The sequence below is a fragment of the Rhizopus microsporus genome (genome assembly GCF_002708625.1).
Source record: "Rhizopus microsporus ATCC 52813 unplaced genomic scaffold scaffold_5, whole genome shotgun sequence".
Classification (NCBI taxonomy): domain Eukaryota; kingdom Fungi; phylum Mucoromycota; class Mucoromycetes; order Mucorales; family Rhizopodaceae; genus Rhizopus; species Rhizopus microsporus.
The window spans coordinates 297,160-323,165 of NW_019671920.1; the positions used below are offsets into that span (position 1 = coordinate 297,160).

Genomic DNA, 26,006 nt, shown 5'->3' on the forward strand with positions numbered 1-26,006 from the left:
TAGATCAACAAAGGAGATTCATCCTACTGTCACTAACAAAATAATAAAAAGAGAGGGAAAGAAAGCCAAATGAAAATGATAGAACGAGAGAAGAAAGAAAAGGAAAGAGGCAAATAAGGAGTATCTCTTTCTCTCTCTCTTTTTGCTCCCTCTTTACAATAATCAATTGATAAAAAGAAGGAGAGAGACAGTCAATTAGAAGCTCTCTTAGGAGAAAATGAGTATGAATCAAGAAATAAGCCTTATATAATGACTGACTTCTTTCCTTTTTGTTTATCTTTTAATCCCTCAAAATGAAGGTCCTCTTGTTTACTTTATGTCTCATTTACTCAATTCAAGCTGCTGTTATAGTAACCAATCAACAACTAGAAGCAAGAGGTGGTAAAGATGAAGTTATTACGCTTGCACAAGATGCTAAATCGGGTCTCACTGGTGCGCTTGGTTCCGAGAGTATGAGCATTGATAAGGTCTTGTCCCATCTGAAAAATCAATAGGTCTACCGTCACTGAGCGGTCTTTTATTCTTTTTATTTTTTTGACTAATAAATTAAATGATAATGGGTTTATGTCATTTTTACTGATAAAACAATGACAAACGCTAATGTCGATGGTAATGGGCTTTTTGGGCAAGATAACGAATCTCGTGTGCAAACCTTGACAATTTTTTTTTCATAGCACTCAAGAAACTTTGCTTCACTCTAAGACAAAGGGAGCCTTACCGCATACCTTCACCTTCTGATCAACCTCGACGTGGTGTAGTCGCAGCTATTCTTCGCTGGCACTGTCCAAAGACGAGTATTCCTACAGAGGCTCAAAAACCACGAACTTTGGAAGAATTTTTTGATCAATCATGGGTACAGGAAGGTGAAGCTGAGATTCTGTTTATGCAGCGAGCAACAAGAAAGGGAGATAGGTATAATAATCTATGACACGATAAAGAAAAAAGCTTTGTCTAATTGTTCAAAAAGGTGGTCTGGTCATGTTGCTTTTCCAGGCGGAAAAAATGAAAAAGATGAAACTGATGAGGAAACCGTGTGTCGAGAGGTACGCGAAGAGATTGGAATCGATTTAAAAAGTGATGATTACCTGCTTGTGGGTCAACTGGACGAACGGGAGATTTCATCTATAAGAGATAATAAGTTATTAATGATCCTTGTTCCTTATGGTAAACGAATTCTTCCTCAAAGAGACATGGTTTTGCTAAAACAATATGTATACAGTTTATCTGCAACTAGTGCCTGAATCACCACCATTTGAACTTCAGACATCTGAAGTAGCTGCAGTAAGATGTAAATAGCTGATCAAAACAAAACAAAACGATGGCTAATATAACATAGGGGTGCCGTTGTCCTTCTTTTTATCAAGCCAGGTTTTGGACTACAGTCCAATCACAGAGCCACTTTCTATCTTTCGACACATGAAGCGCAAATGGCTCAAGTCACTCTTAAACGTGATGCTGGGAACCATTTCGTTTACTTCGATTGACCTTCCACCAACAGCAGCATCGGACAATATCTTTCGATTGTGGGGACTGACAATGGGCATGACCAAGGATATCGTCAAGCTGGTCGATACAAAGGAATCGTTCTTTTATAAACTGACGACTCAGAGTCCGCGATTCTCAAGGGTAGATATCGGCTGGTTCACGATGTTGATTACCTATGCCAAAGTCTATTGGAAGAGGATATGTCACAAGAATGTGAGGTAAGGAAATTGAGGAAAGGAAGGAAAAGATGGTTGCGTACACTAAGAGTCTTTTGACTATATACACACACACTGCAGGTTAGAGAATGAATGGGATAATATCTATTGGAACTCCATTAGGTCAGCTATTGCCATTAGCATGTGCTTCAGAGCTTGTCTGCTCTTATTGATAATAAAGCGTCTTCGTTAACCTGAAAATGAAGTAATAATGTTGTTAAAAAGTAATGCGGTATCAGGAACAAGAGTAGCTTGTTTCTGGTCAATGATACGAGTCATAGTGGTCAAGTCTACCGTTCTCATTGACAGCATTTCTTCGTCTCTCTTTGTATATTAGCGCGCTCATATTTTGAAAGTGCGTCTTGTTTCAGTTGCCTTGGAAACAATAATGCTGGAACACTGACATGTGCTTTCGTTGATCTTTGTCAACAAACATAATTTTCACGCTCATATTCAAGAAGAAGTCAAGACCACAGCTTAAAGCTAGTAAGCACCATGGTTTGGATGAATGATAGCTCTCAGTATAATATGTTCACATTGCATAATGAAGAATACTTGTTGAAAACATGGAATTATTGAAGGTTATATGAACAAAGATACTGAAGAACTTCACTTGATAAGAAAGTCTCGACTATATGATCAACTTTGAATAATTTATGTACGAATCATGCCAGATCACAGATGCCCCAAGAAAGGGTTGAACGCGGAAATGATGTCAGTCAAAAACAAACGTTCATGTGTGTCTTTTTTTTTTTTACACACAACATTCTTGGCATCAAATGGCGAGAAAGGGACCTTGTGTACCGTGAAAAGTGACGGTATAAGTAGGGTACAATCTCGATTACCATCTTCCTTGAGCGGCTATTGAGGCATACGAAAAGCTCTTTATATCCAGTGATGAGTCGGGTGCTTATTGTAATAAGTTACGTGTTCTATTCTTGGAACTTGTAAGAAGTGTTTATGTTCAATTAGTTGTCAAAAGATAAAGCTGTGCTTGCAGAAAAAGAGAATGAACAAAAATAAAATGAAAAATTTGAAGGGAGTCCATAATATTTATATGTAGCCAAAGGACTCTTAGTGTACGCAACCATCTTTTCCTTCCTTTCCTCAATTTCCTTACCTCACATTCTTGTGACATATCCTCTTCCAATAGACTTTGGCATAGGTAATCAACATCGTGAACCAGCCGATATCTACCCTTGAGAATCGCGGACTCTGAGTCGTCAGTTTATAAAAGAACGATTCCTTTGTATCGACCAGCTTGACGATATCCTTGGTCATGCCCATTGTCAGTCCCCACAATCGAAAGATATTGTCCGATGCTGCTGTTGGTGGAAGGTCAATCGAAGTAAACGAAATGGTTCCCAGCATCACGTTTAAGAGTGACTTGAGCCATTTGCGCTTCATGTGTCGAAAGATAGAAAGTATGGTTCTGTGATAGGGTTATAGGTCACAGTCTAAGTCAAAGATGCTGTATATGCGTAGTTGAGCAACGTAGTACAGTCCTCTTTGACCTTCTCCCCAGAGCTTCGGTGCAGAATTCAGAGTTTTCCTTTTTCCTGTATGGTGTTCAAGAGTGGGAAAAAATGTTGTTGTTTGTACTTTAATTTTCTACTACATCGTGTTTTGTGTTGTCAAAGGAAAGTAGTTTTATGTTTTGAGCTTATTCAAATATGGTAACCAAGCAACGAGTGAATCAGTAGTCCGCTACAGCAAATAATAAAAGACCGAATGTGGAAGAACAGGAATTAGTAATACATTTATTATAGGTACATGGAATTAGTATTAGCATTAGTAATAGTAGTAATAATAGTAATAGTAGTAATAGTAAAGAGTAATATGCAGTAAAGAAATACATGTATACATATATGCACAAAGAATATAGGAATAATTCCATATATAGAAAAAGTATAAAAAAGTAAAGGGAAGCTTCTAATTAGAATATTTCGTAAAGTCAAACTGATTGAGTATAGGTGAATGAGGTGTAACGGGTGAGTCAGGCTCGGAAGTATAGACGGATGAAGTTGGTGAGTAAGTGTCATCGTAGGTCGTATTATAAGCATCGGATGATAAAACAAGTGGTTCTGGTCTATGTTTCAGCAAGGCTGCTTCTTCATCTCCTGTTATCTGTTCTAGCACCACGTCGTCATGTTCAATGCTGTAGATTAGTGATCTAATACTTAATTTGGTTGCGCCAAGATATTGCATTCGAGTACGACATTCAGGATTAATTGAGGGTAAAAAATTTTGAGCTACAGCAAATGTAACAATAGCATAAATTGATCCACCCACAAGATCAATCATGTAGTGGTGAGTAAGATACATGGTAGCAAACCACATCCACATCACGTAAGCAATAGCTAATGGCTTGAGTTTAGGACAAAGATAGACCACGAAAAGCATCTCAATGGTTGCAGAACCGGAGTGAAGGGAGGGAAAGGCGCCAAACACAAGCGGAGAGGATCCAAAGGTAGAGCCGTACAAATCTAAACCAAGAATCTTGTCGATACGAATCAATCCACCAGGTTCACCAGGAATAGAGTAATCTGCAGGTGCTGAACCGTAACTGAGTTCGTACCCTATTAAAAAAAAAAGATTAGCCAAAAGAAGTAAAAAAAGATGTCTATTTGAAACATTACATGGAGATGCATTTGGAAATAGTAGTTGAGTAAGTACACCAGCGAGGTTCATGTAACCAAACGCGGCGCCATAGACTTTGAGGCAGCCTGGTGGGCCAAAGACAAAGAGCAACAATGCCAAAATGAAAGGAAAGCTGAAATGAATGACACCATAAGGTAGCCACGCAAGAATGTCTAATACAGGGTGTGTATGCTTTGAGATTACTTCGGATAAGTTGGCGCCATAAAGAATTCTCTCAAGGGTTGGTAATAAGTTTACAAAAATGTGATTAGGACGATAATCAATAGGAATAAATTGACAGGCGTAAAAAGTAATTAACCAAGTAAAGATGGGTAAAGCGGGTAAAGTGAATTTTCTGATATAAGGAATCCAAAATGAAGATAAGAGTAATGCTGCTAATATAGATCGAGGTATGATAGTAGGTGCCTGTATGATGATAAAGTCGATGAGCAATAGTGCAGCGATAAAGATATACTGAATTTGGTGACATTGTGGTAGTAGTTTCATCATTTGTCGTTTCATCCTCTCCAGCTGTTATTTTTCTCCTTCTGTGTGTGAATTGTTTATGAATTGATGCCTAAATGTATTGTGCAGAAATAAAAAGGAAAATAAAAGGCAGAAAAAGAGAAAAAGAGAGAAAGAGACAGGTAAGAAAAGAGACGCAGAGAAAAAAAAAAAAAAAGATGGTAATTTTATAATCATTTTTGGCATCGTGTGACAAAGATTTCATCCTATTTTGTAACGGTTTTTCTATTTTTCCAGCTAATCTTAATTCAAATCTCACGTGAGCCAATATTCTTTATTGTTTTATAATGCAGTCATACTTGTGTAATAGCAAGTATTTATTATGCATCTGCTAATGTCTCTTTCTAATCAATTTGCTTGTCTCGTCTTTAACCGATATACGGAAATGATGACGTCTTTAAAAGAAAAAAAAAAATAGGCGAGTAGATTTAGCTGTCTTACTGATCAAATGTACAACCTCACGTGTATACAATTATGGAAAAGGGTGGTTTTATAAACCTGGAATATGAGCAGTTCTCTTTATCCACTGAGAAAAGTGGGATCAAAGGGCCGAAGGTTTTTTATTATTTTCTGTACGCTTTCGGAGATATGTCTCACATGGATCCCAAGAAAATTTTTTTGGAAGAGCGCGCTTTGACCAGAAAGAAGAACAAAAACGAAGAACACGTCTATTTGATGATTATTCTTTTTATAGTAGCTATGACTCATAGGATAAGTTAGATTCTTCTTCTGACTAGTCTTTACTCTGCAGCAATGGATAAGAATATATAATAAATGGTCATCGTAGTTCCGTGATATCAAGATCCGTTGTTTTACCGAAAAAAAAACTGCACCCAATAAAATTTAATATCGCAGCTTTAACCATAACCGCTTATTTCTTTTTTCCAGAATCCTATATTCAAAGTGGGCCAAGATTGGGATAGGGTCAAGGAAATAAACGCAGCGGTATCCATATGAAAAAAAAAAGAAGCATTATCCATAACTGAAAACAGTCTTCATTATATTACATTCATTATTATCGCTTTATCATCCTCAATCTTGATTTATTAAGTCTGGACAGCTTATTCTCTTGCAGAGATGGCAACAGATCCTTTTATAGCTTGCAATCTTGTAAAGAAGCATACCACCATATCTTATCCCTGAATTTGTCTTGATTGATGCCAGATACAAATAATGACAATCATTAACCAACCTTACTGCGCGACAAGTTTCTTTTACGAGACCCGTTGATGAATTTCTTTGATTAATAATGAAAAAGTTTTACTAGCAACTTTATATTTAGCTTCAGCTTTCACGATAAAAAAATCCCATTTTGACTGTTTGATGCCTATCTATGAGCTTGGTCTGAGGAACCAATGACGGATACGACATCGATTTCTCCGTCATTTGATTCGTAATACACATATGCCAGCCGGTGCAGGGCAAATTAAAGGAGATGTCGGTTCGGCACTTTTTAGTGTAACAGAAAAGACAGAGAAAAAAACGTTTACCCCCTGAGGACAAAAAAGTTTAGTTTATCCGACCTTATTTAAACACATTTTCAGGCACCATTGAAGAAGCATAAGCTTGTATTACCATTAAGAATAGCCTAAAAGAACAACGTTTTATAAACAGACACTGCATTATTTATGATCTGCAATTTTGCATATTTCTTCTGTATTTTGTTTTTTGTTAGCCTCTTTATACTCGTTCTGGTCAAAGTATAGATACGGCTGATTTAGTACAATTCCTCGATAAACAACTTTGTAGCTAGTTGCTCTTATTAGTAATACCATATTAGTCCAAATTGTAGAATTCTGCACATTCATGTACGCGAGATTAATGCCATTAAAGGAAGCATTATTTTTCTGAAAAAGGGCAAATCTCTTGGCATGGACATTTGTTGAATGATTGAGCAGCTTCTTCTAATTCAAAAATTTATAATATAAAATATACAAAATACGACATCTTGGAACGACATTGCTGTTCATCTTTTTTAGGTAGCCAACATTAGCTGAACTGCATAGACCTACTGTATTTTTATTAATTATTGACGTTAATTTTATAAAATATTGTCGTAAAATAAAAAAAAATATTTTCGTAAAAAGACGACAAAGAAAAATACGTTTGAATAAAACGACATCATGTCAAAAGAGAGAGAGAGAGATAATGAGTATATGTAGAAAAAGAGAGAAAAGGTATGTTAGTATTAGAGTACATATCCTAATATTAGTCTTACTTACCACCAAGGTGCATTCTGAGAAGGGTAGTGATAACCACCCAGGAGAAGTTTAAAAAAAAAAAAAAGGAACAGAGGACAGAGAGAACCCAGGGCGTCAGAAGAGACTATTGGGGAACGTTCCAGATACACGCCAGAGAGCAGAGAGGGCGGGACAAGCGAGTCAGAGCAAGGACCATGAGGACAGGCTAGTTTTGATTGGTGGATCTTTGAACACTCAGAGGGACATTTGATAACTGCTGTAAAGAAGCAAAAAAAGGACTCAATTAAAATGAGTTTTTATATGTCTCTCTTTTTCAAACAGGTTTCAGGATCAGATATCTAGGACAAAGAAACCATGTCAAATAAAAGCAATCTATATAGTGACCATTCAAGAATATACATTGCCAAATATGATTACATGCTCTTCTAATTTCATGAAAAAACCGAATAAAGAATTTAAACTTTTACAAAGAGACTAAAGAGGAGCTATTTCTAATATTAAGTTAATTTCAACTCCAAGACAGCCCACCTGTTAATATTACTGTCAAATGAGACAGTGAGCCATATTCTTTTTGTATTTGTTATTACTCTGACAACATTACAACGGTTTCAATACGTCATCTCAATTTGGAAATACAGTATCTTCATGGATGTCAAGGCTGGTACTACGAAAATATTCTTGGTAACGGCGAATTTACATTTCATACAACATGAATTTTGTTCTCACCATTGAATGCATTTATTTTCGATCACAGGCGAATTTACTTTCCGGAAAGATTGTATAACTAGCCATTATCGTTACTTTTCAGCATAGGTTACTTCATTCCAAAAACAGTAATATTCTTAATACACCATCATTAAAAATAAGCTTCAGTATATACCTTTCAGATTAATGACAGCTTTTTATCTCCATTTAGAAGAAGCCTTTAGTCCATATGTATTTACCAGCAACAAGCTCGCCTACTGGCTAAACTTGTAAATTCATCAAAAATAGAGGAATGTGATTGCTAACCGGCTTAGTATTTTATTATATGTCTTTCTCAAACATGTCGTGCAACTCATATGCTGATTATACAAATACAAGTACTCATCTCATGCTTCGTTCTCACTTTTCGAATCTCCCATGGAGCAATTAGTGATTTCTCCTTGATTAAACTCTACAACCAATCTATATTTATCTATAACGAAATCTATTAGTTTGGCCTGATGTCATTGTATGGATACGATAACGACATGTGATATCTATGCCAGATGATGTAAGGGGGCAATTTAACAGTGAGAGAAATTTTGAGTTTTATTTGATTTTATTAAAGGAGATTCAGGGCAACATTCAAGAATGCCTTTCAACCGTGACAATAGCACTTGGAGGTGGTGTATCCTTTAGCTGCATCTGCCATCCATTCTCACCTTGAATAGCAACTGGAATACTTTCTGTTACATCACTTGGCTGTTCAGCGTAGACCCATTCAAACGAATTTTCTACACTCGGAGACTCGAGAACAAGCCAATATCTTGCTGATTTCTTGAGTACGATAACTACTTCAGGTTCCCATTCAAGTACGCCAAACGTATCGCCTGGCTCAGTTTCAATCTCGACAGCCTTGGTCGATACGCAGCGTTGCATATCTGGGAATCTCTTTCGTCTGGTCAGTCTGCCTCCTTCGCCTGAGCAAATAGACACCACAGCAGAAATTGTTTGATTCTTGGCACTCAGTACAGGAACTTGAACACTGTGTAGATGAACATGACGATTAGGAAACAATCTGTCCCACCAGCTTTCTCCACCCATGACGTTTAAGCGTTCCACTGCTGGATTAGGTTCAAATGCGATGGCTGCGGCTTTACCGGGTAAAATGGTAAGACCTGTCACGTTATCGATAGGAGGGAATCCTGAATGTAAGACAGTACTTGGTCGTTGACTCGTCATGGCACATTGGCTATTAGTGACTACAAAAGCATCCTGTCTGTCAGCCATATAAAAGAGACTTATCAACCCAATAAAGAAGACAATCCATCCTTTCCATCGTCTTGTTGTCGTCTCCATCGGTTGAGTAGGGTCAAGTATCTGCTTTTCTTTCATTTTTGAAATAAAAAAAGGGGAAGAAAAAAAGAAATACAAAAAAAAGTTCTCTTCTCTGTCAAGTGTTTCAAACAAGGTCACATGTGCCTTTGATGTATATGTGTGTCTATTCTCCCTTGCATGATAGGTTTATTAGATTTCTTTTGATAAAAGGTATGCATCTCTAGGTTCTATGTTCTTATAATAATCTTTTTCCGTCTTCTTCACTTCAAATTGATTTTTTTTATAAAAGTCAACAGCAGCATCATTTGTCACTTGAACGTGCAAGTAGACACGAGAGATATCCGTTGAGAGTTGAGATTGCTTCAAAATGTGTTCAACCAAGCGTGTACCTAATCCCAATCGACGATAGGGTTCCAGCACACCTAATGTCATCATGTACAGCTTGTATTTCTCGGGTAAATCTTCGTCTTTTTCTTTACGACAACAGACAACACCAACACAGACGTCATTATAATAAGCTATAATGTGTTTAGTTTCTTTTTTATATATATAAAAATAGACATGTACCCAACTTGGCAAATTCACCAGCTTCTAATAATTCATTATAAAAGTTGTCACTGTAACTAACAGGGAATAAGGTCTTGTGAAGCACTCTGACTTGGCCCAAATTGTTTGGTGTAATGTCGCCAAGGTCAATCAGACTCATTTTTTTTTTTTTTGAAAGAAGTAAAACCAAACAAAAAAACCAAGCCTGCGGAATCTTAAAATCCGCCCCGGGGACAGAATCAAGGAGATCTTTTGGCTTACGGAGGCTTTTTTCCCTACGGCAGTAGTCTCACTTCAATTAACTTATAAAGACATCTTTTAGCTTTATTAACTTGTTATATTTGATTTTGGATATGGTTAGTCAATAACGCGATATATTGTACCCAATTCATTGCTCTACCTTAAACTCATCGTCATAAAAGTAAACAATCACAATACAGCAGCCACTAAATCATATGCAAATACACCAAATAGAAGTTTAAACACCGTCTATACACATGTATAAAACTAGTTCCCCTCTTGCTTCTCTTTCTTTTTTTTTATATTGAAGTTATGTCTGTTGCCAATTTATTCACGGCTAGTGTAGCTACTTTATATATTATGGAAGTAGCTATACTAGCCTTTGCCACTGCAGGGGCATTTAATATAATAGACATTAGAAAATTCAAAGGACAATACGTGGCATTGGCTGAAATCTTGCTTACCTCGACAGTTACTGAACTATCACTTCATTTCATCATATTCAAGATATTCCTTATACAGGTTGTCAAGTTTTGTGGTGGTTTTGGTAAATGAAAAAATGGCTCTTTTGTCATATATAATTATTAAAACAGCTCCTTTTTAGCTTACTTTCTCAGCTGGCTCATGTATTTTGTTGATATCGCTACCATTCTTGGTATGGGAAAACTCTTTTATGAGATGTTGGAAGAAAAGGAAATAGCCGAAACAGCCATCAGAGTGATTGATAGAAAAGGTCACAAGGGTCTTCAAAGTTTCATGAGGTAAATTATACGTTTATCTCTAACGTCTCTCTTTCTTATGCTCTTTCAACGACAGTCTAGAGTTATTCAAAAGCTTAATGAACCCTTTCTGGAGACCTCCTAGTCTTGTTATTCATCCAAACAGTATGTATTCATGACGCACACATATGCAAATTTATGCAACTTTGATTTTATAGTTACATATGCCACCAGCGAGGAGCTTAGAGACGCGTTGGATAATAGCAATCAGGATTTTGATCAACCTCGTAAACTCATGTTGGATGTCATTGCCAGCAACAAAAAATCAACTAAGCCAAGACCTGTTTTAATCCATGCTCACGGTGGAGCTTGGCGAGGTGGCAGAAAGGACATCTTTTATCCTTATGAAAAACTGCTGGTTTCAGAAGATGATTGGGTATAAATAACGAAAAGCGTCTCTCTACTCTTTCTAATTTTATTTTCATAGATCATCGTCAACATCGGATACCGTCTGGCACCAAAGAGTGCATATCCTAATCATTTGATTGATGTCAAGCGCGCAATTCGATGGACAAGGCAAAATATTGCCTCCTTTGGTGGTGATCCTGACTTTATTGTCCTTTCAGGCGATTCTGCAGGCGCACATTTGGCCGTCATGGCTTCACTTACAGTGAATGACCCTCAGTACCAACCAGGTTTTGAACAGGTCGATACTTCATGTCGTGGTGTTATTTCCATTAATGGTGTTCTTGACCTTATATATCCCAATATGATCAATTACTTTTCAAAACAAGTTGCTATGCTTCCCGATGCCGACATGGACTTTTTAAACAAGCATTCTCCAGCTACTGTCATTCAACAAGCTAAAGATTGTGTGCCCTACTTGGTCTTGGCTGGTCAAAGAGATGCCCTGGTAAACTCAGACGTGTCTGTCAAGTTCAAAAAGCAATTTGACGAAGGTAAGCAAAAAATGCGTATACAAAAAGGAGTTTTATATAACAGTGCTTTTAGGACGACACAAGAATCCATGTACACTTGTCTTATTCCCTGGTGGACGTCACATCAGCTACATCACTTGGTCCCCTCGTTCTCTTTACGCTGCCCGTATCATTCAAGCTTGGTGTAGACAGTTACATAAAGATGAACTACGCTAAATAAAAACAAAAACAGTGTCTATATCTTTTATTTCTTTTTGCTTCTTAATGTTTGGCCTGTTCCTGTAAACGTAGGCTTTTCATTTTTATCGTTGTCATTAGATGAGGGTGGAGGAATGATAGGAAATCCAAAGTAAAGTGTTCCAAAAGGTAAATCGAGGGGACCGTCGTCTTGTCCGTTTTCTGCATCGCCTTCATCTGTCGTATTTGGTTTACTCTTTCCTCGAAGACTCTGTCCTCCGCCTTGGAATGCTGTGAACCCTGTCTTGACAGGTTTAGGAAGATCAATGACCATTTGACTTTTCTGCAAAGATAAATAAACCGTTTAGTAGCTGCAATCATGATACATCTCTTCTTCTTTTTTTTTTTTTTTTTTTACCACTGTCTGCACCGGCTGTGATGGCTCAACATAACCTACTGGTGGAGCAAAGTCAACTTCGAGATCCGTTTCGACAATAGATATGCCCAAATGTTCTTCGTTTGATGGCTTGACTTCCAACACTTTGATTTCATACACCTTGTTGTTATAATTAATCTGTATGATATCGTCCACAGTCAATGTCGAAAAGTTACGTAAGGCCTTTTCTAATCTATGGTAAATGGATCAATCCCTAGTCACTTTTTATCCATCATAATTACTTTACACTGCACGATGATCTGTTATATCTAAAAAGTCTGCTGATTGAGGTTGAATCTTTACAAAGGAGCCTAGAGGCAAAGTGACATTTTTAACTTCGATAATACTTCCAGGCTCAGTGCCTAGTGTTTCCATCATCTACAAATATATGCATGGTTGATCATCTATTTTTACTCCTTAATCGTTTTATCTTACCCATTGTGGAAGATAAACCCGACCCTCTTCAGCAATAAACTCAAGCACGCCTGCATGTGTATGTGTTCGTTCAGCACCGTTGACTAATCTAAATAGCATTGGATATGAAATATTAAGTTGTGCTATAGTATAAAATCATAAGTTCTACACGGTCTTTCGCTATAGTATCTCAAAATAGACCTACAAAGTTTCTCTAAAGCTGATTGAGGAAGAATGACTAATGAATGTGGATTAGTTTTCATTATTCTGATTTGGGCTCCATTGGCTCCATTGGTTCCATTTACTTTTTCCACCATAATTCACATTTTCTCTATCATGTCCATGTTGCATCATGGCGATGGGGAAACAACGATAATTTTCAGAGAATCCTCTATTAGGATTCATAAATCCTCCAAAACTTGGACGAAAGCCTCCAAAGAAGGAATTTGAAAAACTGTCTTCGTCGTTGAACTATAAACAAAGAGGACAAATGTTTACATGTGTGTTTTTTACATTATTTATTTACCATTTGTGTGGATTATTATCTAAAGTAAAGAAAAAGGACAAAAAAAGCAAGATAAATGACGTTTATGTAAAAAGTGACGTTTATGACAAATGCACACTTTTTTGTAGAGCCAATAAGAGTCATTTCTTATGCACATACAAAAACGCGCTGTATTTTGAATAATTAAAATTTATTATCTGTTAATGAACTGGGGCTGCATAGCTCTTTCTCTTGGGTAATTTACTTCCAACACTCGACACACGCTTGATGGTCTCCGCTTTATCCATAAATTTAGGTATTTTGCTTTCAAATGCATTCTGATGACTATGTGTACTACTACTCGCACTGCTTGTACTTGACTCAGATGAATAGCCTTCAAGTGTATCAACAGGCAAACGAACCATCGAAAGGCGTTTGACGGACACAGGTATGTAACTTGGATGACTCTGTTGTGATTTTCTTTGCTGCGACTTGACACCATTGCTTGGTCTGTTGGGTATGACCATCATAGAGTGTCTCTTTTTAGGAGTATCCATCAATTCAGGTTGACGTACTTTGGCATGATCTTCAAATTTACTGTCACCTTTGTTCTCTTCATGCTCTTCAGGCTTATATTGTTCATTTGTTGGGTTACTGATAGATTCCTGTCTGTCTGTGTTGCTCACCTCCTCTTTAACTGGATCACTACTGTCCTCACAATCATATGTCTCTCGATCATCGCAGATAGTTATCTCTTCTTGCTCCTCTTTGTTTTCTTCTTGATGTTCCTCTTCTTGTTTCTCTTCCTTTTCTTGTTGTTCCTCTTCTTGTCCCTCTTTCTTCTCTTGATGTTCTTCTTCCTTCTCTTGATGTTCTTCTTCCTTCTCTTGATGTTCTTCTTCCTCCTCCTGATGTTCTTCTTCCTTCTCTTGATGTTCCTCTTCTTTTACTTGATGTTTTTCTTCTTTTACTTGATGTTCTTCTTGATATTCCTTTTCTTGGCGTTCAACTACATGTTCAGAAGGAGATCTGTCCATATCTTGAATTGTGCTTGATTTATCCTTGGTGTGTTCTATTGATGAATCATGATATTCAGATAAGACAGCCACTGGCTCTGTGGGTTCATCTGAGTTATCTTGTCCCGCTGCCATCATAGGCTCCTGCTCTATTTCCAACCTTGTTAAGGAGTTTTCGCTGATAGTAGACACACTATTTTTAGAATAGGAAAAGGAAAAAAAAGAGGGGGGATGAGTTATCTCTTGTTGATTTCATTATCTCTTTCTCTCTTTCTTTTTCTCTCTTATTTTTTTACACTTCAACTTTTTCTTGACTGTCTGTATCATCATTTGTTGATACAGAAGGTGATATTTGCGTGACGATACGTTCTTCTTCCATAAAGTCATTTTCATTTGCTGAGGTTTGTTGTAGCTGTGGAATAACAATTGAGCTATCAGGCAAGTTAAGCTCTAACCAACTCACTTTTGGCTTTACGTGAAGCACTGGGAAATTAATTAATTTTTTATTGGATCTTTTCTTTCTAAAAAACATCATCTTTTTTGCTTGTAATAAATATTTTTTTTTAAAAAAAAAGAGTAAGAAAAAGGGGAAGAAGAATAATAATAATAGTTTCTTTGACATCAAAATAAAGGGTAAAAAACTTAAAGTTATTCCCTGCTGTAATAATTCAGGAGTTATAAAACAAAATGCATGCATAAATCCCCCAACTTTCTCTCTCTCAAATGACTCCTTATTGGAAATAATACTGATAATTAGACAATGTGTTCTTATTGTCTGTCGGTTGCTCAAAGCTATAAATGTATCCAAGTGAGATCATGTCACCGTCTGAGACTGTCAAACAGATACGTGAACCTGGATAAAGTGGTTCATCACCAGAGACACCAAGTGTTTCGAATCGTTCGGCTAGTATTTCGGGTGATGCGCCAAAACTCTGTGCAAGTATCCTTGTACTCACTGTTTTAAGTAGCATCATCGGTTGTCCTTTGCACGGTAATCTAGCATCATGACGTACGGGTATCATAATCGGCATTTGGTTTTCTTGAAGTGCCATGTCGATAGTTTCAATTAGTTTCGCTCCAGGTTTACTGTTAGTCGCCAACTGTCGAAGATATTTTGCAGTGGCCTGACCATATGCAAGGTTGTTAAAGTAAGGTACCTTGTTGGCGTAAGCGTATCCTGCATCCCATATCATCACACCTCCAAACTGGGACCGGCTCTTGATGTCGTCCAAAATCATCGTCAGCTTGTCATAACTCACATATCCCTTGTCCATACGATTGTCTCTACCCAAGACTCCCAAAAGAACTTTAGTACGCCCCTTGGTCGCTTCTTGTGCCCATTTATTCCAGGCGTCAAAATTAAAATCAGAGAGTCCTCGTGGCTTATGGGCTGCTGCTGAACAGTCGTTATTATAAAACTGTACAAACACCATATCTGGATAGGCATCATATTGAGGCGAGGGATGAAGGATATTGTATTGTGCATTCTTTGGATAATAATCTAAATCTGAACACTGGGGCGCAGCTGTAATGAGGTATTGGTGAGGAGGATATTGTGTTTGGATTAGCTGACGAAGTGTATGAATATGTCTATCGTATCCTTTGCCTGTAGTTTCTATACTCATAACAGAGCGTTAAATAAATGTCGCAAATAGATGTCCATTATTACCTTCGGGATCATAATCAATACCGTCCAGGACAGCATCACCAAAGGGTCTTGGCACTGTACGATCATCACCACCCAAAAATTTGTTCCATAACCACCATGCGAACAGATCAGGGTCCCACGACTGCTTATGATACGATCCTGCGGCTCCTCCCACAGAGATGAGCACCTTGACTCCCTTGCTTTGGCAATACTTTATATCTTGGGCAGTCTCAACACAGTTCTCAACATCGTTACAATTATCTGCCAAATTGATGATCGGTGACTTTCTGGGTCCTCCAATATAATCGGTGATGAAACTGAGAATGACAATACTGACTCCTTCTTGATCGCAATAATATGATAACCGTCTCTCTCCAAAGTCTCCTTGTCCCCAGTAGAGGACGACATTATCGCTCCTGTCCAGAACCTATGTAGGATACATCAGATAAGCTGTGGTTTATATTATAGATAACTTTACATTTCTTGATTTTATTGGACTGAATTCAGAATGAGAAGGAGTCGCTGATGCTAATTTGATAACAAAGATGACAAATGGTAATAATAGTAGCGCGAAATACATTCTGTGGTTAAACAAATATAATAAAAAAAGAGAGGATGATCTCTATTATATCAAAGCAAATAGAAAGGAATGCTTTTTTACGTGTTGTATAAGGAATGCGATACTTTCTAGTCTGTCTTTGTTTCAGTACAGAAAACATTTTCCATCTGTTAGACTTTATTTTTGTAGAATGGTCAAATTTAATATAAATTTGTTATGTTTGTTATTTGACCTCGATCAAAAGATAGTACCATCGCTCTATATTTATCAAATAAGTTTTAATCTATCTTTGATTGTCTCTTTATCTCACCTTGATCACAATGGGTGGACCACCATTCTCAGGTCTCAGCTTGGCTGCAATTTCACGCCCAGCTGTCCAGGTACCACCTTCCAATACTTGGGCAAGAGACAATGTTTGTCCAAGTTTTTCTTCAACTTTGGCCTTGATGATGTCTAAATAGACTACTGTCAATGCGCGCCATTCAACAATTGCAGGATCAGATCCTTCAAAGACAGGTAATTCGCCTTCCTTGACCGTGGCTCTTTTCACTTCATCTGGCTTCAACGTGAGTAGTCCATAGTCTACTAAAAGTCCGCCGTTTCGGTATTCTGGTAAACCTGTCATGAGTTCAACGCCTTCAACTGTGACACCCAAGGTGAGCTCGATAGCTTCAATCAAGGAATAGGTGAGCCATTGAGATAGTTTATGGAAAGGTACCAAATTTTCATAGTTGCCGAGATCAGTGAGTACAGCACAGGGCCAGACATCACCTAACTGAATGCCGTCAATTTGAACTCGGGCTGGCCACATAGCGCCTAAGCTCATAACTGCTGTCCACAAGGCTTCAATACGAACTGACTTTTTAGTAGAGTCAATGTTGTTTAACAAATAGTCTTTTTGCCATGTTTTAGAATAAAAAACAAAAAAAGGAATATCTATAAGCACTCACCTACAAGATGGCCAGGTCGTCTAGGCTCACCATGAGCAGAAAGAAAATAAGTTGCCTGTTCATCGAGTACCTGAGCCAAACGCTTCAACAGGTTCGAACGTCCCTCTAGTCCGACCATCTGGTTCGTCTCTGTGACTTGGAAGCCTTGCGTCATGCGTTCGGTTGTAATCTTGTCCAGTCCACGCACTAAATGGGATAATTAAAAAAAATACCCCCTATGTTGGGTAACACACTATATACTAACCATCAACACGGTCGGGAACGTCAGCAGAGCTCGAGAAATAGCCATTCAAGAACATATCAAAGGATGCTAAAGCAAGTCCTTCAGATCGTCCAATACGTTCACCTTCTTTTGTCGTATACTTCCAAACCTGTCCTGCGCCTGCATCAACCAGGACTGAAACGAGAACTAAATCAATCAAGCGTCGTGCCTGTTCAACTCTGTCCACATTATCTCGAGTCCATCTTTGTCTTAATTCAGTAAGACGGCTTTGGTCAAAATGACGAAGACGTGAGTGTGGAGGAATCTTGGAAAGGTCAGGGAATCTACGCGTTGTGGTAGATACGACATGATTGACGATATTCGAAAGAGCTGCTTCATTAATATCAAAGGACGTGGATTCTCCTTGCTTTGCTTTTTCATAGACTTTTGTGCATCTTTCCCGAATGGAAGGTAAAGTACGTAAATATTCTTGAGGTAACAATGTCATAATAAAGATAAAGGAAAAGAAAAAGAAGAAAAAGGAAAAAAAAAGGTCATTTATTTATTGCATAATAGTTAGTGTGACACAGTCACCCAACGGGTTCCTTCTCGTCTTTGCTCTACTTGTATAGGTGGTAATGGCCATCCTTTTGGACCAAAGCTTGGTACTACATAAACCAATTTTCTATCTTGCTTATCTCCAATATACTTTGGAAGTGGGTATTCGAGTGGTCTGCCATAAGAGCAGAGTCCATGTCCTAATTTGGCAACCCATTTGGCTTCAACTGCTGTGTTCCCTTTTAGCCATGTCTTGCCAGATTTGGATAATTCACTATAGACAAGCATAGCAGGTGGCTCTTGACTAAACAGTGTCGATGTAGGATGAATAAATGCTTCTTCGTCGCTCCACATCAATCGGTACACCACATGACGTGCGTTTTTGTATTTCTTGCCTTTTCCACCACCGGTCTCTAACACATCTTGACGAATAGCTACAGAATCAATAAATCCAGCAGTAAGAACCTGTCTGAGCACCTTTAACTGGGTCGAGCTGGGTCGTTTCATCTTGGGATCGACACAGACATCAATGTCAGGAAAGTTGGCAGAGACTAGGTTCGTGAGCTGTCGTCGAAGTTTGCGAATTTCTTCCATTGCCTTAGGCCTTAAAAAGTTTTCTTCGCAAAACGATGTGGTTGCACCTGCATATTCATATGCAGCTACTGCACTAAGAAGTTTGAGAATATCGCTTGAAGGGTCTAATGAAGCGTGTTTCTATATATATATAAAATAAGTATTTCTCTCTCTCTCTCTTGAAATACGACTCGATAGTTACCGTTAATGCACCAAAGTATTTCTTTCTCATCATCTTTCTTTTTGCCTTTTCTATCGCAGCTTCGTTTTGAAGTTGTGCAATTTCTTCATCCTCGTCGCTGTCAGCATCTGATAGTTTGTCTTCTAATTGATAATCTTGGATAAACGGATTTCCTACAGAAAGTGCTGATACAATGGCAATAACATAAGGAAGACATCCATGTTGTTGTCCAATAATAAGCCTAACCATATAAAAGATCGTTAGTAACCGTGAATCAATATGATAAGGCACACACTTACATTTTAGCAAACCGAGGCGTGATAGGGAATAAAGACATAATGTGACCAAATTCTGTGATACGCTTCGTGTGTTGATCTACAGCACCAAGATAACCCAGTAACTTTTCAGCCTTTTGGAGATTCTCTTTTGGAGGCGGCGTAGGAAATGGAAAGTTGACAACATTGTCTATATACATTGATTTCATGTTGAGAACAACACCTTCAATAGGCATACGATCAATTTCTGGCGTAGAAAATTGAGGAAACTCATTGTCAAAGACAGCAGATGAAAACAGACGATAGCAGTGACCAGGACCTGTTCTTCCTGCACGACCTGCACGCTGATCTGCAGAAGCCTTTGAAGTCCAGCCAATTTCAAATGATTGTACACCAGTGGCTATGTCGTACTTTCGTTCTTTGCATTTACCACAATCGACTACATATCGAATACCAGGAATCGTAACGGATGTTTCTGCAACGTTGGTAGCTACAATACAGAGTCGAGTGCCCTCTGGTGGTGGCTGAAATACACGCAGTTGTGCTTCGGTTGGAAGCATAGAGTATAGGGGCAATACATGTAAAGGTGCATCTTTCACAACCTGATCCAGCTCATCTTCATCAAACCCTTCTGCGATATCATCTTCATCTTCGCTATCTGTATCTATATCAAAATCTTCTTCAACTTGATTTTCACCCAGTTCAATAGCCTCTTCTTCAATATCAACTATAGGAAAAATATAAGTAAACACTCGTTCTCTTCAGCACTTGAATCCGTGTTACCTTTGCCAGCTGGTTGGTTCACCTTTTTAGACTCTTTTTCTTGTGCAGCCTCTTGTTGCTTTTGTTCAGCACTAGTTGCCTTTTCAGGGAGAGCAGGGTATCTCTTTCGCAGCTTCTTACAGAGCTGAGTAATTTCATTTTGACCAGTCAAGAAGATCAAGATACCTCCAGGAGGTAAACGCTCATGTATTTTGGTCACCTTTTTATAAGCATCTGCAACATGATCTTCCGGAGTTTTTCTGTTGAAATGGATCGATACGGGATATTGACGCGCATTCACATTGATCACGGGTGGTGGTGTCGCAAAGAGGGTCTTGTTTTCTGTAAAGTCAGACACACGGAGCGTGGCTGACATGATGACCACACGAAGTGGTTTAATCTTTTCTCTATCTTCACGGCTCATCTGAGCTCTCAGTTTTAACACTCTGCTGAGTACACCGATAAGAATATCTGTGTTGATATTGCGTTCGTGTGCTTCGTCAATGATGATCACTGAGTATTTGGTCAGCAACAAGTCTTGAGACATTTCACGAAGCAACACACCATCTGTCATAAATTTGATGCGCGTTTTATCGGATACAGTAGCATCGTAACGAATTTGATATGACACTTCTTTATCGGACAGGTTCAATTCATCTGCTACACGTTTGGCCATGCTCACGGTAGCAACTCGTCGAGGCTGAGTGACACCGATGAGACCAGGATTATCACTCTCAGGATGAGACCAGCCTGCTTCATACAAGAACTGCGGTACTTGTGTTGTCTTACCAGAACCTGTTTCACCACAGATAACCACAACGGTGTTATTTCGGATAGCTTCCATAATCACTTGTTCTTCTCCACAAACAGGTAACTGTAGACGTGCTTCTTGAATCTCTGGTTTTCTGTTGACATTGACGTAGAAGGGCTACGTACACAAAAATGAATAAATGCATCATCATACACTCGAGACCACTTTACCTTGACTTCGTCTTTACTCAGGTCTCCTTCTCTGTTACTCTTCAATAACTGTACTTTAAGGTCATCATATTCCTCTTCCACTCTCTTGGGTATCGGTGCCACAATGCTCTTTGTTGCTTCAACAATCTGCTCTAAATGTGTTGGCCCCTTTTGTTCCTCCTCTTCGGGTTCAGGCGCTGATCTCTGTGGTTTTGTTTCGCCATCATCATCGTCATCATCGTCATAGGCGGAATCAGAACTGTCAAAGGATGAATCGGATTCAATACCCTTTCTCTGCTTGTATCGTTTTCTGGCAATTTCAGGAATGGTCGACTTCTTCTTCTTTCTTTTGCGTTTGACAAGATTCAAGGTAGAACCATCTTGCTTTAAAGCACTTCCTACCACTGGTTCATCCTTTTTCTCTTCCTTTTTCTCAAATATGGCCTCTTCAATGGGAGGTAGTGATTCTATATCTTTTTCTATAATCAATGGTACATCTGTAGTGGGTGTCAAGCCAGCCTTTTGTTCGAGCATTGCTTGGTGGAGTTTTTCACGAAGAGTCTGGCCAGATCGACCTATTAACTTGGATGATTTCAGGAGATCTGAAGACCATGATGACGTTCTAATAAAAGGTGTTGAGCAGCCTGTTTTATATCACACACATATATTTCTTACGATAGTTTTTCTAATAGTCCTGCTCGTGCCTCTTTTTTCATTTTTTGTTCCTAAAGTTGTTCCCGTCTTTCAGTTAATACACGGTGGTTGGATAGTGTTTATTCTCTATTTACAATATATTTCTCGAGCTTCTTTCTCTTCTTCTTGGACATGTATTTTTCTGGCTACAAATAACGAATGAATAACACTGTGTTTAATAGTGTTTGAACCTACTTGTTTAAAAGAAGGAGCTGTCACTTTTGCAGGCTGTTCCTCTTCTTTCTCAGCACCTGGGATGATCATGAGCTCATTGGTATCTCTATAGATCACAAGTTAATTATACAAATGCACCTTTTTTTTTTCTCTCTTTTACTTTAGATCTTGCTTCTTTGGTTGTTGTTGAGCTGCAGGAGCAAGCTCAGGATCAAATGCTGCAACACCAAGACCACCGTCTCTGGCTTTTGGATGAGGTCGTTGAGTTGGACGAAGAGAGGAAGCTCGAGCTTTCTCATTGAATCTAGGTCTTGATTTTCCCATAACGTATGTTCAATCAAAAGAGAGAGAGAAAGAGAATAGGATAATTTCTATATACACAATTAAAACTCCCAAAGAGGATTTCATGTCACAAATTATGCGAATGCCTTTTGGTGTGCACATCTTGCCCTTTATTTTTCACTCCGATCTAAGCCTTGACAGCGCGAGCCTTGTGCGCCACAGAAAACAGACCCTTTTTTTTTTTTTGATTCTTTAACCCATGCCCAGCAACGAAAAAGAGCAAGATCTTTTTGGATTTAATAACGACAGTGAAGAAGAAAACGATCTTTCTTTGGATGAAGAACAAGATTCTAGATTTTCAAAAACTAAACTTCAAAAGGGATCCTTGAATGATGAAAGCGATGCCTCTAGCGATGAAGAAAGTGAGGCTGAGGATCAACAAGAAGAATCAGACAATGATCAACAAGAGTCAGACAATGATCAAGAAGAATCAGATAATGATCAACAACAAGAAGAATCTAATGACGAGGCTGAAAGTGATGATCAACAAGATCAACTATCAGATATGGAAGGATACGATGCACCCGATAATTTATCCGATTTTGGTGTGATATCAACAGGAAAGAATAAAAAGAAGAAAAAGATCAAGGCACTTACGCCTGAAGAACTGGAGAAATTTGAAAAGGCTCGAAAGAAGACGGGTGTTTGTTATTTGTCTCGTATACCATTATTTATGCCTCCTAGTCGTGTCAGAGAGCTCTTGAAGAAGTATGCTGACATTGGCCGCATTTACTTGGTGCCTGAAGGTATTGTTATGAAAAATACAAGATGATGCGTTACTCATCTTTTTTTTTTAGATCCAAAGATTACTACCAAGCGTAAAAAGTATACCAAAAATAATAGACGAAACTATATTGAAGGATGGGTAGAATTTAAGGATAAAAGAGACGCAAAGGCAGTAGCAGAGCATTTGAATATGAAACAAATTGGAGGCAAAAGAAAGAGTCGTTATTATGCAGAAATGTGGAATATCAAATACTTGCCCAAGTTTAAATGGCATCATTTGACAGAACAAATGGGTAAGAAAGAAAGGAATGTATTATGCATGATTAACCATTGTATTATAAATAGCATATGAGAAACAGGCACGTCAACAAAGATTAAGAAATGAAATTGCACAGACAAGTCGTGAAAACAAGACATACATTCAGAATGTGGCTAAAGCCAAGATGCTCGAGAGTATCAAGGAAAGAAAGAGAAAGAAGGATGATAATACAGAAGGAAACGAAGCCAAGGTTAGACGAATATTCGAACAAAGAGAAAAGGTTGAAAGAGAAGTTCAACCTGTGGATGACAGCGTTAAGGGTCTCTTGGGTACTATTTTCTCAAAGAAATAAAATCTTTATTGTTAATACACTTTATTTAATGTACACTGTTGATACATATTTACGCCAATGTTGCAGAGAAAAAGATGACCAGATATCTTGACTTTTTTGGGGGCGGAAGACTTTATTGTAACATAATGATGTTTGTATGAATGTTGTAGATAAAAAAAAAGGAGAGGAATAGTTGCACTTGCGCGGAAAATACAGTAGGGTATAAGATCATGATTTTCTATAGAACTTGTTTTGTTCCAACAGACACTCATTAGGAATCGTAAAATTGGATTGCTTCCTATTTTCATCTATAGTCATCCACATATAAAGCAGTCGGGACTTTTTAGCTTCGATTTCATTTAAAAGCGTATCCACTTTATCAATGTCTTCTTGTCGAGCATTCTCATTCTGCAGATAAGCAGCATTTGCCTTGGCTACGTAATCAGCGCAGTTGGGGTCATCCAAGTCCATGCCTTGTCCCAATACTTCATCGCGTGCTTGCTTCAGCAGGCTGAAATACTCAGGATTGCTTTCTATCAGGCGCTTATTGAGTTCTCTAAATGCTCTCTGTTCAGAAATAAACTTTTTGCAATACGCTGTGAATCGCTTTTGATCGGGGATTTTGGTAATTGTACTCGTCGCATCCGGTGGCAGGGCTGTATCTGTGTGTGATGAGACTGGGGTAAACAGTTGACGTCCGCTGTCTCCAGCTGCGTCTGAAGGTGTAGGGGTAATCGTACCTTCTTTTTCTTTAGCAGGAGAGTATGCAGGACTATCGTAATAGGGTGATTCTGTTGTTGATGCGTTTGAAACCATATCAGGTGTTGCACCATGGCTATTATCGGGCATAGGCGTGCGTTCAGATGAAGAAGATGCTGCTTTATGCACTCTCCCCACAGGAGATCCGTACTGACGGTCTTCATGAGCCATACCCGTGGGCGATGTAGCTGGACGTGTGGCTGATAGATGAGGTGAGAGTCTTTTGTTATCGTCTGATCGGTATGGTGACACCGATAGCGCGCTGTGTCTCCCATTAGGCGAATCAAGATGACCATTTGGTACAGAAAGTTTCCCATTCTTTGTGCTCCTCGAGACGAATGATGAGGACTGTATACCTCGTTTCGAAGGATTAAGCATTCTCCGTCGCTGTTCTTCTAGTTTAGATCGCTTTCTTGCTAAAGAACTACTATGACTGCTACTACTAGTGCTGCTATTATTATTAATGATCTTTTGAGATGATGATACAGGAACTGAGGTAGATGAAGACTTGTTGTTTCGAGGAGCAAGATTATCATAAATTGGATCGGATTTGGGTATCTTTAAAAGCTTATATGCTTCCATTGCATTCTTTACTGCTGTTTTTCTGTCATCACTTGTATAATGAGGCCAGTCCCAAATATCCAATTTGGCATACTGCTGAGGTCGTAAACAATAAGAGTCTCTTGGATTGGTAAGACGAATACCAATCTATAATGATTCAATTGTTTATAAAAAGTTTCTAAATAGAAAAAACGTTACCTTTGCCACAATAGATTCCACTTCCTGAACCGAGGCTTTACAGGCTTTACATAGATACTGAACCGTGAATGCTCCTAGCGCCAATTGATAGCGTAAGCGATCGTGAAGTGACGCCTTTAGGTCTGATGGTTCATCTATTTCTTCATACTCCATTGATTTTCGTTTCAGACCTTTTGTTTCCTCTGGTGACAGGGGGACGCGTTTAGTTTTATGAGATCGTATGGGTGATGGTGCATCATGATCACTAGCAACAGATTCAATCTCTTTATGTCGTTTTGGAGAATCTAGTTCATGGCTGTTGGGAGGGCTTGGTTTTTTTATTATGGGTGTGCTTTCAGAGGAGTTATGTAAAGGTGGGGTATATGTGCCAACGGACGGACCAGAAGGTTGCTTTGTGAGTGGAGGTGTATAGAATCCATGATCTGCCTTTTTCCCTTTTTTGCTAGGTATTGTTTTACTCTTTTTAGCGTTTGATATCGATCGATCAATTGCTGCTGCCGTTTCAATATCAATCAACTTTGTCTGTCTTGCTTTCTTTGCATTAGCCAATTCTTCCGTCATGTGTCTGATCCGTTTTCTTTCCTCTTGTAATCGATTGTCTGGTGAAGGCTTGGATGAATCAAGCGTGTGCCTGGATACAGGAGATAAGAGACCTTCTTTTATGGGTGAACTCGATTTTTTGATTTTCGGTTTTTCTTGTACTTTTGTGACATTGGTCAAGGAAGAAGTAGCTTTTCCTAAGCATTCGAGTTTGTTTGGTTGAACTTTGATGTAAACGGGTGTCTGTCCATGTTCTTGATTTGGTTTAACGTCAACTTGAAGAGTGGATGTCGAGAATGTCTATGAAAGAAATATTAGCCCGGAGATTTTCAAGTCGAATAAATGCTTACAATAAAACCATTATCTTTTCGTGATAGATTGATTTTACTACATTTTGCTAATTCTTTAAATGTGTTTGCGTCAAGTTTAAATCTGTACAACTTCAAATCTTGAGACATTGCTGACTATGCTTGTTTAAATAATAAGGACAACTTTTTTTTTTAAATAAGAGAAAAAGGAGAAAGGGAATTTTCTTTTTGCATGAAAGATAAAGTCACAAGCTTTTTCTATTAGAAAATCGTGAACTTTTCAAAAACTTTAACAAAAAGGAAACAAAGAAACAAAGAACAAAGAACCAAAAGAGAGAGAGAGTCTTTGCGGGCTTTGGAAAAATTAAAAGCGGAATTTAAAATATTAG

General features: G+C 38.3%; 12 protein-coding genes across 12 annotated transcripts; 3 read left to right on the plus strand and 9 right to left on the minus strand.

Annotated features, from left to right (window-relative positions):
• Nucleotides 1-293: 293 nt before the first annotated feature.
• RHIMIDRAFT_235948 (uncharacterized protein) lies at nt 294-1,893 on the plus strand (the record flags this gene model as incomplete). Its single annotated transcript, XM_023608454.1, has 6 exons — nt 294-450; nt 675-912; nt 968-1,164; nt 1,220-1,288; nt 1,337-1,703; nt 1,782-1,893. The coding sequence occupies 6 exons, from the start codon at nt 294-296 to the stop codon at nt 1,891-1,893; spliced, it is 1,140 nt and encodes a 379-aa protein (XP_023467657.1).
• Nucleotides 1,894-3,632: 1,739 nt separating this feature from the next.
• Nucleotides 3,633-4,847, minus strand: RHIMIDRAFT_200731 (PAP2-domain-containing protein; the record flags this gene model as incomplete). Its single annotated transcript, XM_023606477.1, has 2 exons — nt 3,633-4,279; nt 4,340-4,847. 2 exons carry the CDS (start codon nt 4,845-4,847, stop codon nt 3,633-3,635), a joined length of 1,155 nt encoding a protein of 384 aa, XP_023467658.1.
• Nucleotides 4,848-8,395: 3,548 nt separating this feature from the next.
• On the minus strand, nt 8,396-9,145 carry RHIMIDRAFT_235951 (uncharacterized protein; the record flags this gene model as incomplete). Its single annotated transcript, XM_023608455.1, has 1 exon — nt 8,396-9,145. The coding sequence occupies one exon, from the start codon at nt 9,143-9,145 to the stop codon at nt 8,396-8,398; it is 750 nt and encodes a 249-aa protein (XP_023467659.1).
• Nucleotides 9,146-9,277: 132 nt separating this feature from the next.
• Nucleotides 9,278-9,794, minus strand: RHIMIDRAFT_235952 (N-alpha-acetyltransferase 50, NatE catalytic subunit; the record flags this gene model as incomplete). The annotated part of the gene is made up of 2 exons (XM_023608456.1): nt 9,278-9,606; nt 9,656-9,794. The coding sequence occupies 2 exons, from the start codon at nt 9,792-9,794 to the stop codon at nt 9,278-9,280; spliced, it is 468 nt and encodes a 155-aa protein (XP_023467660.1).
• A 392-nt stretch (nt 9,795-10,186) lies between these two features.
• Nucleotides 10,187-11,747, plus strand: RHIMIDRAFT_250139 (alpha/beta-hydrolase; the record flags this gene model as incomplete). Its single annotated transcript, XM_023610697.1, has 6 exons — nt 10,187-10,421; nt 10,479-10,635; nt 10,691-10,758; nt 10,812-11,029; nt 11,081-11,552; nt 11,605-11,747. The coding sequence occupies 6 exons, from the start codon at nt 10,187-10,189 to the stop codon at nt 11,745-11,747; spliced, it is 1,293 nt and encodes a 430-aa protein (XP_023467661.1).
• Nucleotides 11,748-11,775: 28 nt separating this feature from the next.
• RHIMIDRAFT_287178 (UFD1-domain-containing protein) lies at nt 11,776-12,963 on the minus strand (the record flags this gene model as incomplete). The annotated part of the gene is made up of 6 exons (XM_023613450.1): nt 11,776-12,051; nt 12,127-12,337; nt 12,392-12,522; nt 12,580-12,701; nt 12,764-12,796; nt 12,864-12,963. 6 exons carry the CDS (start codon nt 12,961-12,963, stop codon nt 11,776-11,778), a joined length of 873 nt encoding a protein of 290 aa, XP_023467662.1.
• Nucleotides 12,964-13,263: 300 nt separating this feature from the next.
• Nucleotides 13,264-14,593, minus strand: RHIMIDRAFT_250141 (uncharacterized protein; the record flags this gene model as incomplete). Its single annotated transcript, XM_023610698.1, has 3 exons — nt 13,264-14,251; nt 14,355-14,470; nt 14,522-14,593. 3 exons carry the CDS (start codon nt 14,591-14,593, stop codon nt 13,264-13,266), a joined length of 1,176 nt encoding a protein of 391 aa, XP_023467663.1.
• Nucleotides 14,594-14,660: 67 nt separating this feature from the next.
• RHIMIDRAFT_304772 (glycoside hydrolase) lies at nt 14,661-16,426 on the minus strand. Its single transcript, XM_023614457.1, has 3 exons — nt 16,185-16,426; nt 15,728-16,133; nt 14,661-15,673 (listed from the first exon to the last, which is right to left on the minus strand). Exons 1-3 carry the CDS (start codon nt 16,284-16,286, stop codon nt 14,790-14,792), a joined length of 1,392 nt encoding a protein of 463 aa, XP_023467664.1. The 5' UTR covers nt 16,287-16,426; the 3' UTR covers nt 14,661-14,789.
• A 140-nt stretch (nt 16,427-16,566) lies between these two features.
• RHIMIDRAFT_200857 (DUF1688-domain-containing protein) lies at nt 16,567-17,925 on the minus strand (the record flags this gene model as incomplete). The annotated part of the gene is made up of 3 exons (XM_023606487.1): nt 16,567-17,159; nt 17,216-17,401; nt 17,460-17,925. 3 exons carry the CDS (start codon nt 17,923-17,925, stop codon nt 16,567-16,569), a joined length of 1,245 nt encoding a protein of 414 aa, XP_023467665.1.
• Nucleotides 17,926-17,969: 44 nt separating this feature from the next.
• On the minus strand, nt 17,970-21,936 carry RHIMIDRAFT_277806 (P-loop containing nucleoside triphosphate hydrolase protein). The gene is made up of 8 exons (XM_023612703.1): nt 21,754-21,936; nt 21,615-21,699; nt 21,402-21,565; nt 20,748-21,348; nt 19,788-20,694; nt 19,029-19,731; nt 18,751-18,970; nt 17,970-18,689 (listed from the first exon to the last, which is right to left on the minus strand). Exons 3-8 carry the CDS (start codon nt 21,440-21,442, stop codon nt 17,994-17,996), a joined length of 3,168 nt encoding a protein of 1,055 aa, XP_023467666.1. The 5' UTR covers nt 21,443-21,565; nt 21,615-21,699; nt 21,754-21,936; the 3' UTR covers nt 17,970-17,993.
• Nucleotides 21,937-22,117: 181 nt separating this feature from the next.
• RHIMIDRAFT_277808 (uncharacterized protein) lies at nt 22,118-23,292 on the plus strand. The gene is made up of 3 exons (XM_023612704.1): nt 22,118-22,681; nt 22,733-22,954; nt 23,007-23,292. The coding sequence occupies exons 1-3, from the start codon at nt 22,135-22,137 to the stop codon at nt 23,270-23,272; spliced, it is 1,035 nt and encodes a 344-aa protein (XP_023467667.1). The 5' UTR covers nt 22,118-22,134; the 3' UTR covers nt 23,273-23,292.
• A 32-nt stretch (nt 23,293-23,324) lies between these two features.
• RHIMIDRAFT_112339 (uncharacterized protein) lies at nt 23,325-25,815 on the minus strand. The gene is made up of 2 exons (XM_023605260.1): nt 24,770-25,815; nt 23,325-24,718 (listed from the first exon to the last, which is right to left on the minus strand). The coding sequence occupies exons 1-2, from the start codon at nt 25,328-25,330 to the stop codon at nt 23,480-23,482; spliced, it is 1,800 nt and encodes a 599-aa protein (XP_023467668.1). The 5' UTR covers nt 25,331-25,815; the 3' UTR covers nt 23,325-23,479.
• Nucleotides 25,816-26,006: the final 191 nt, after the last annotated feature.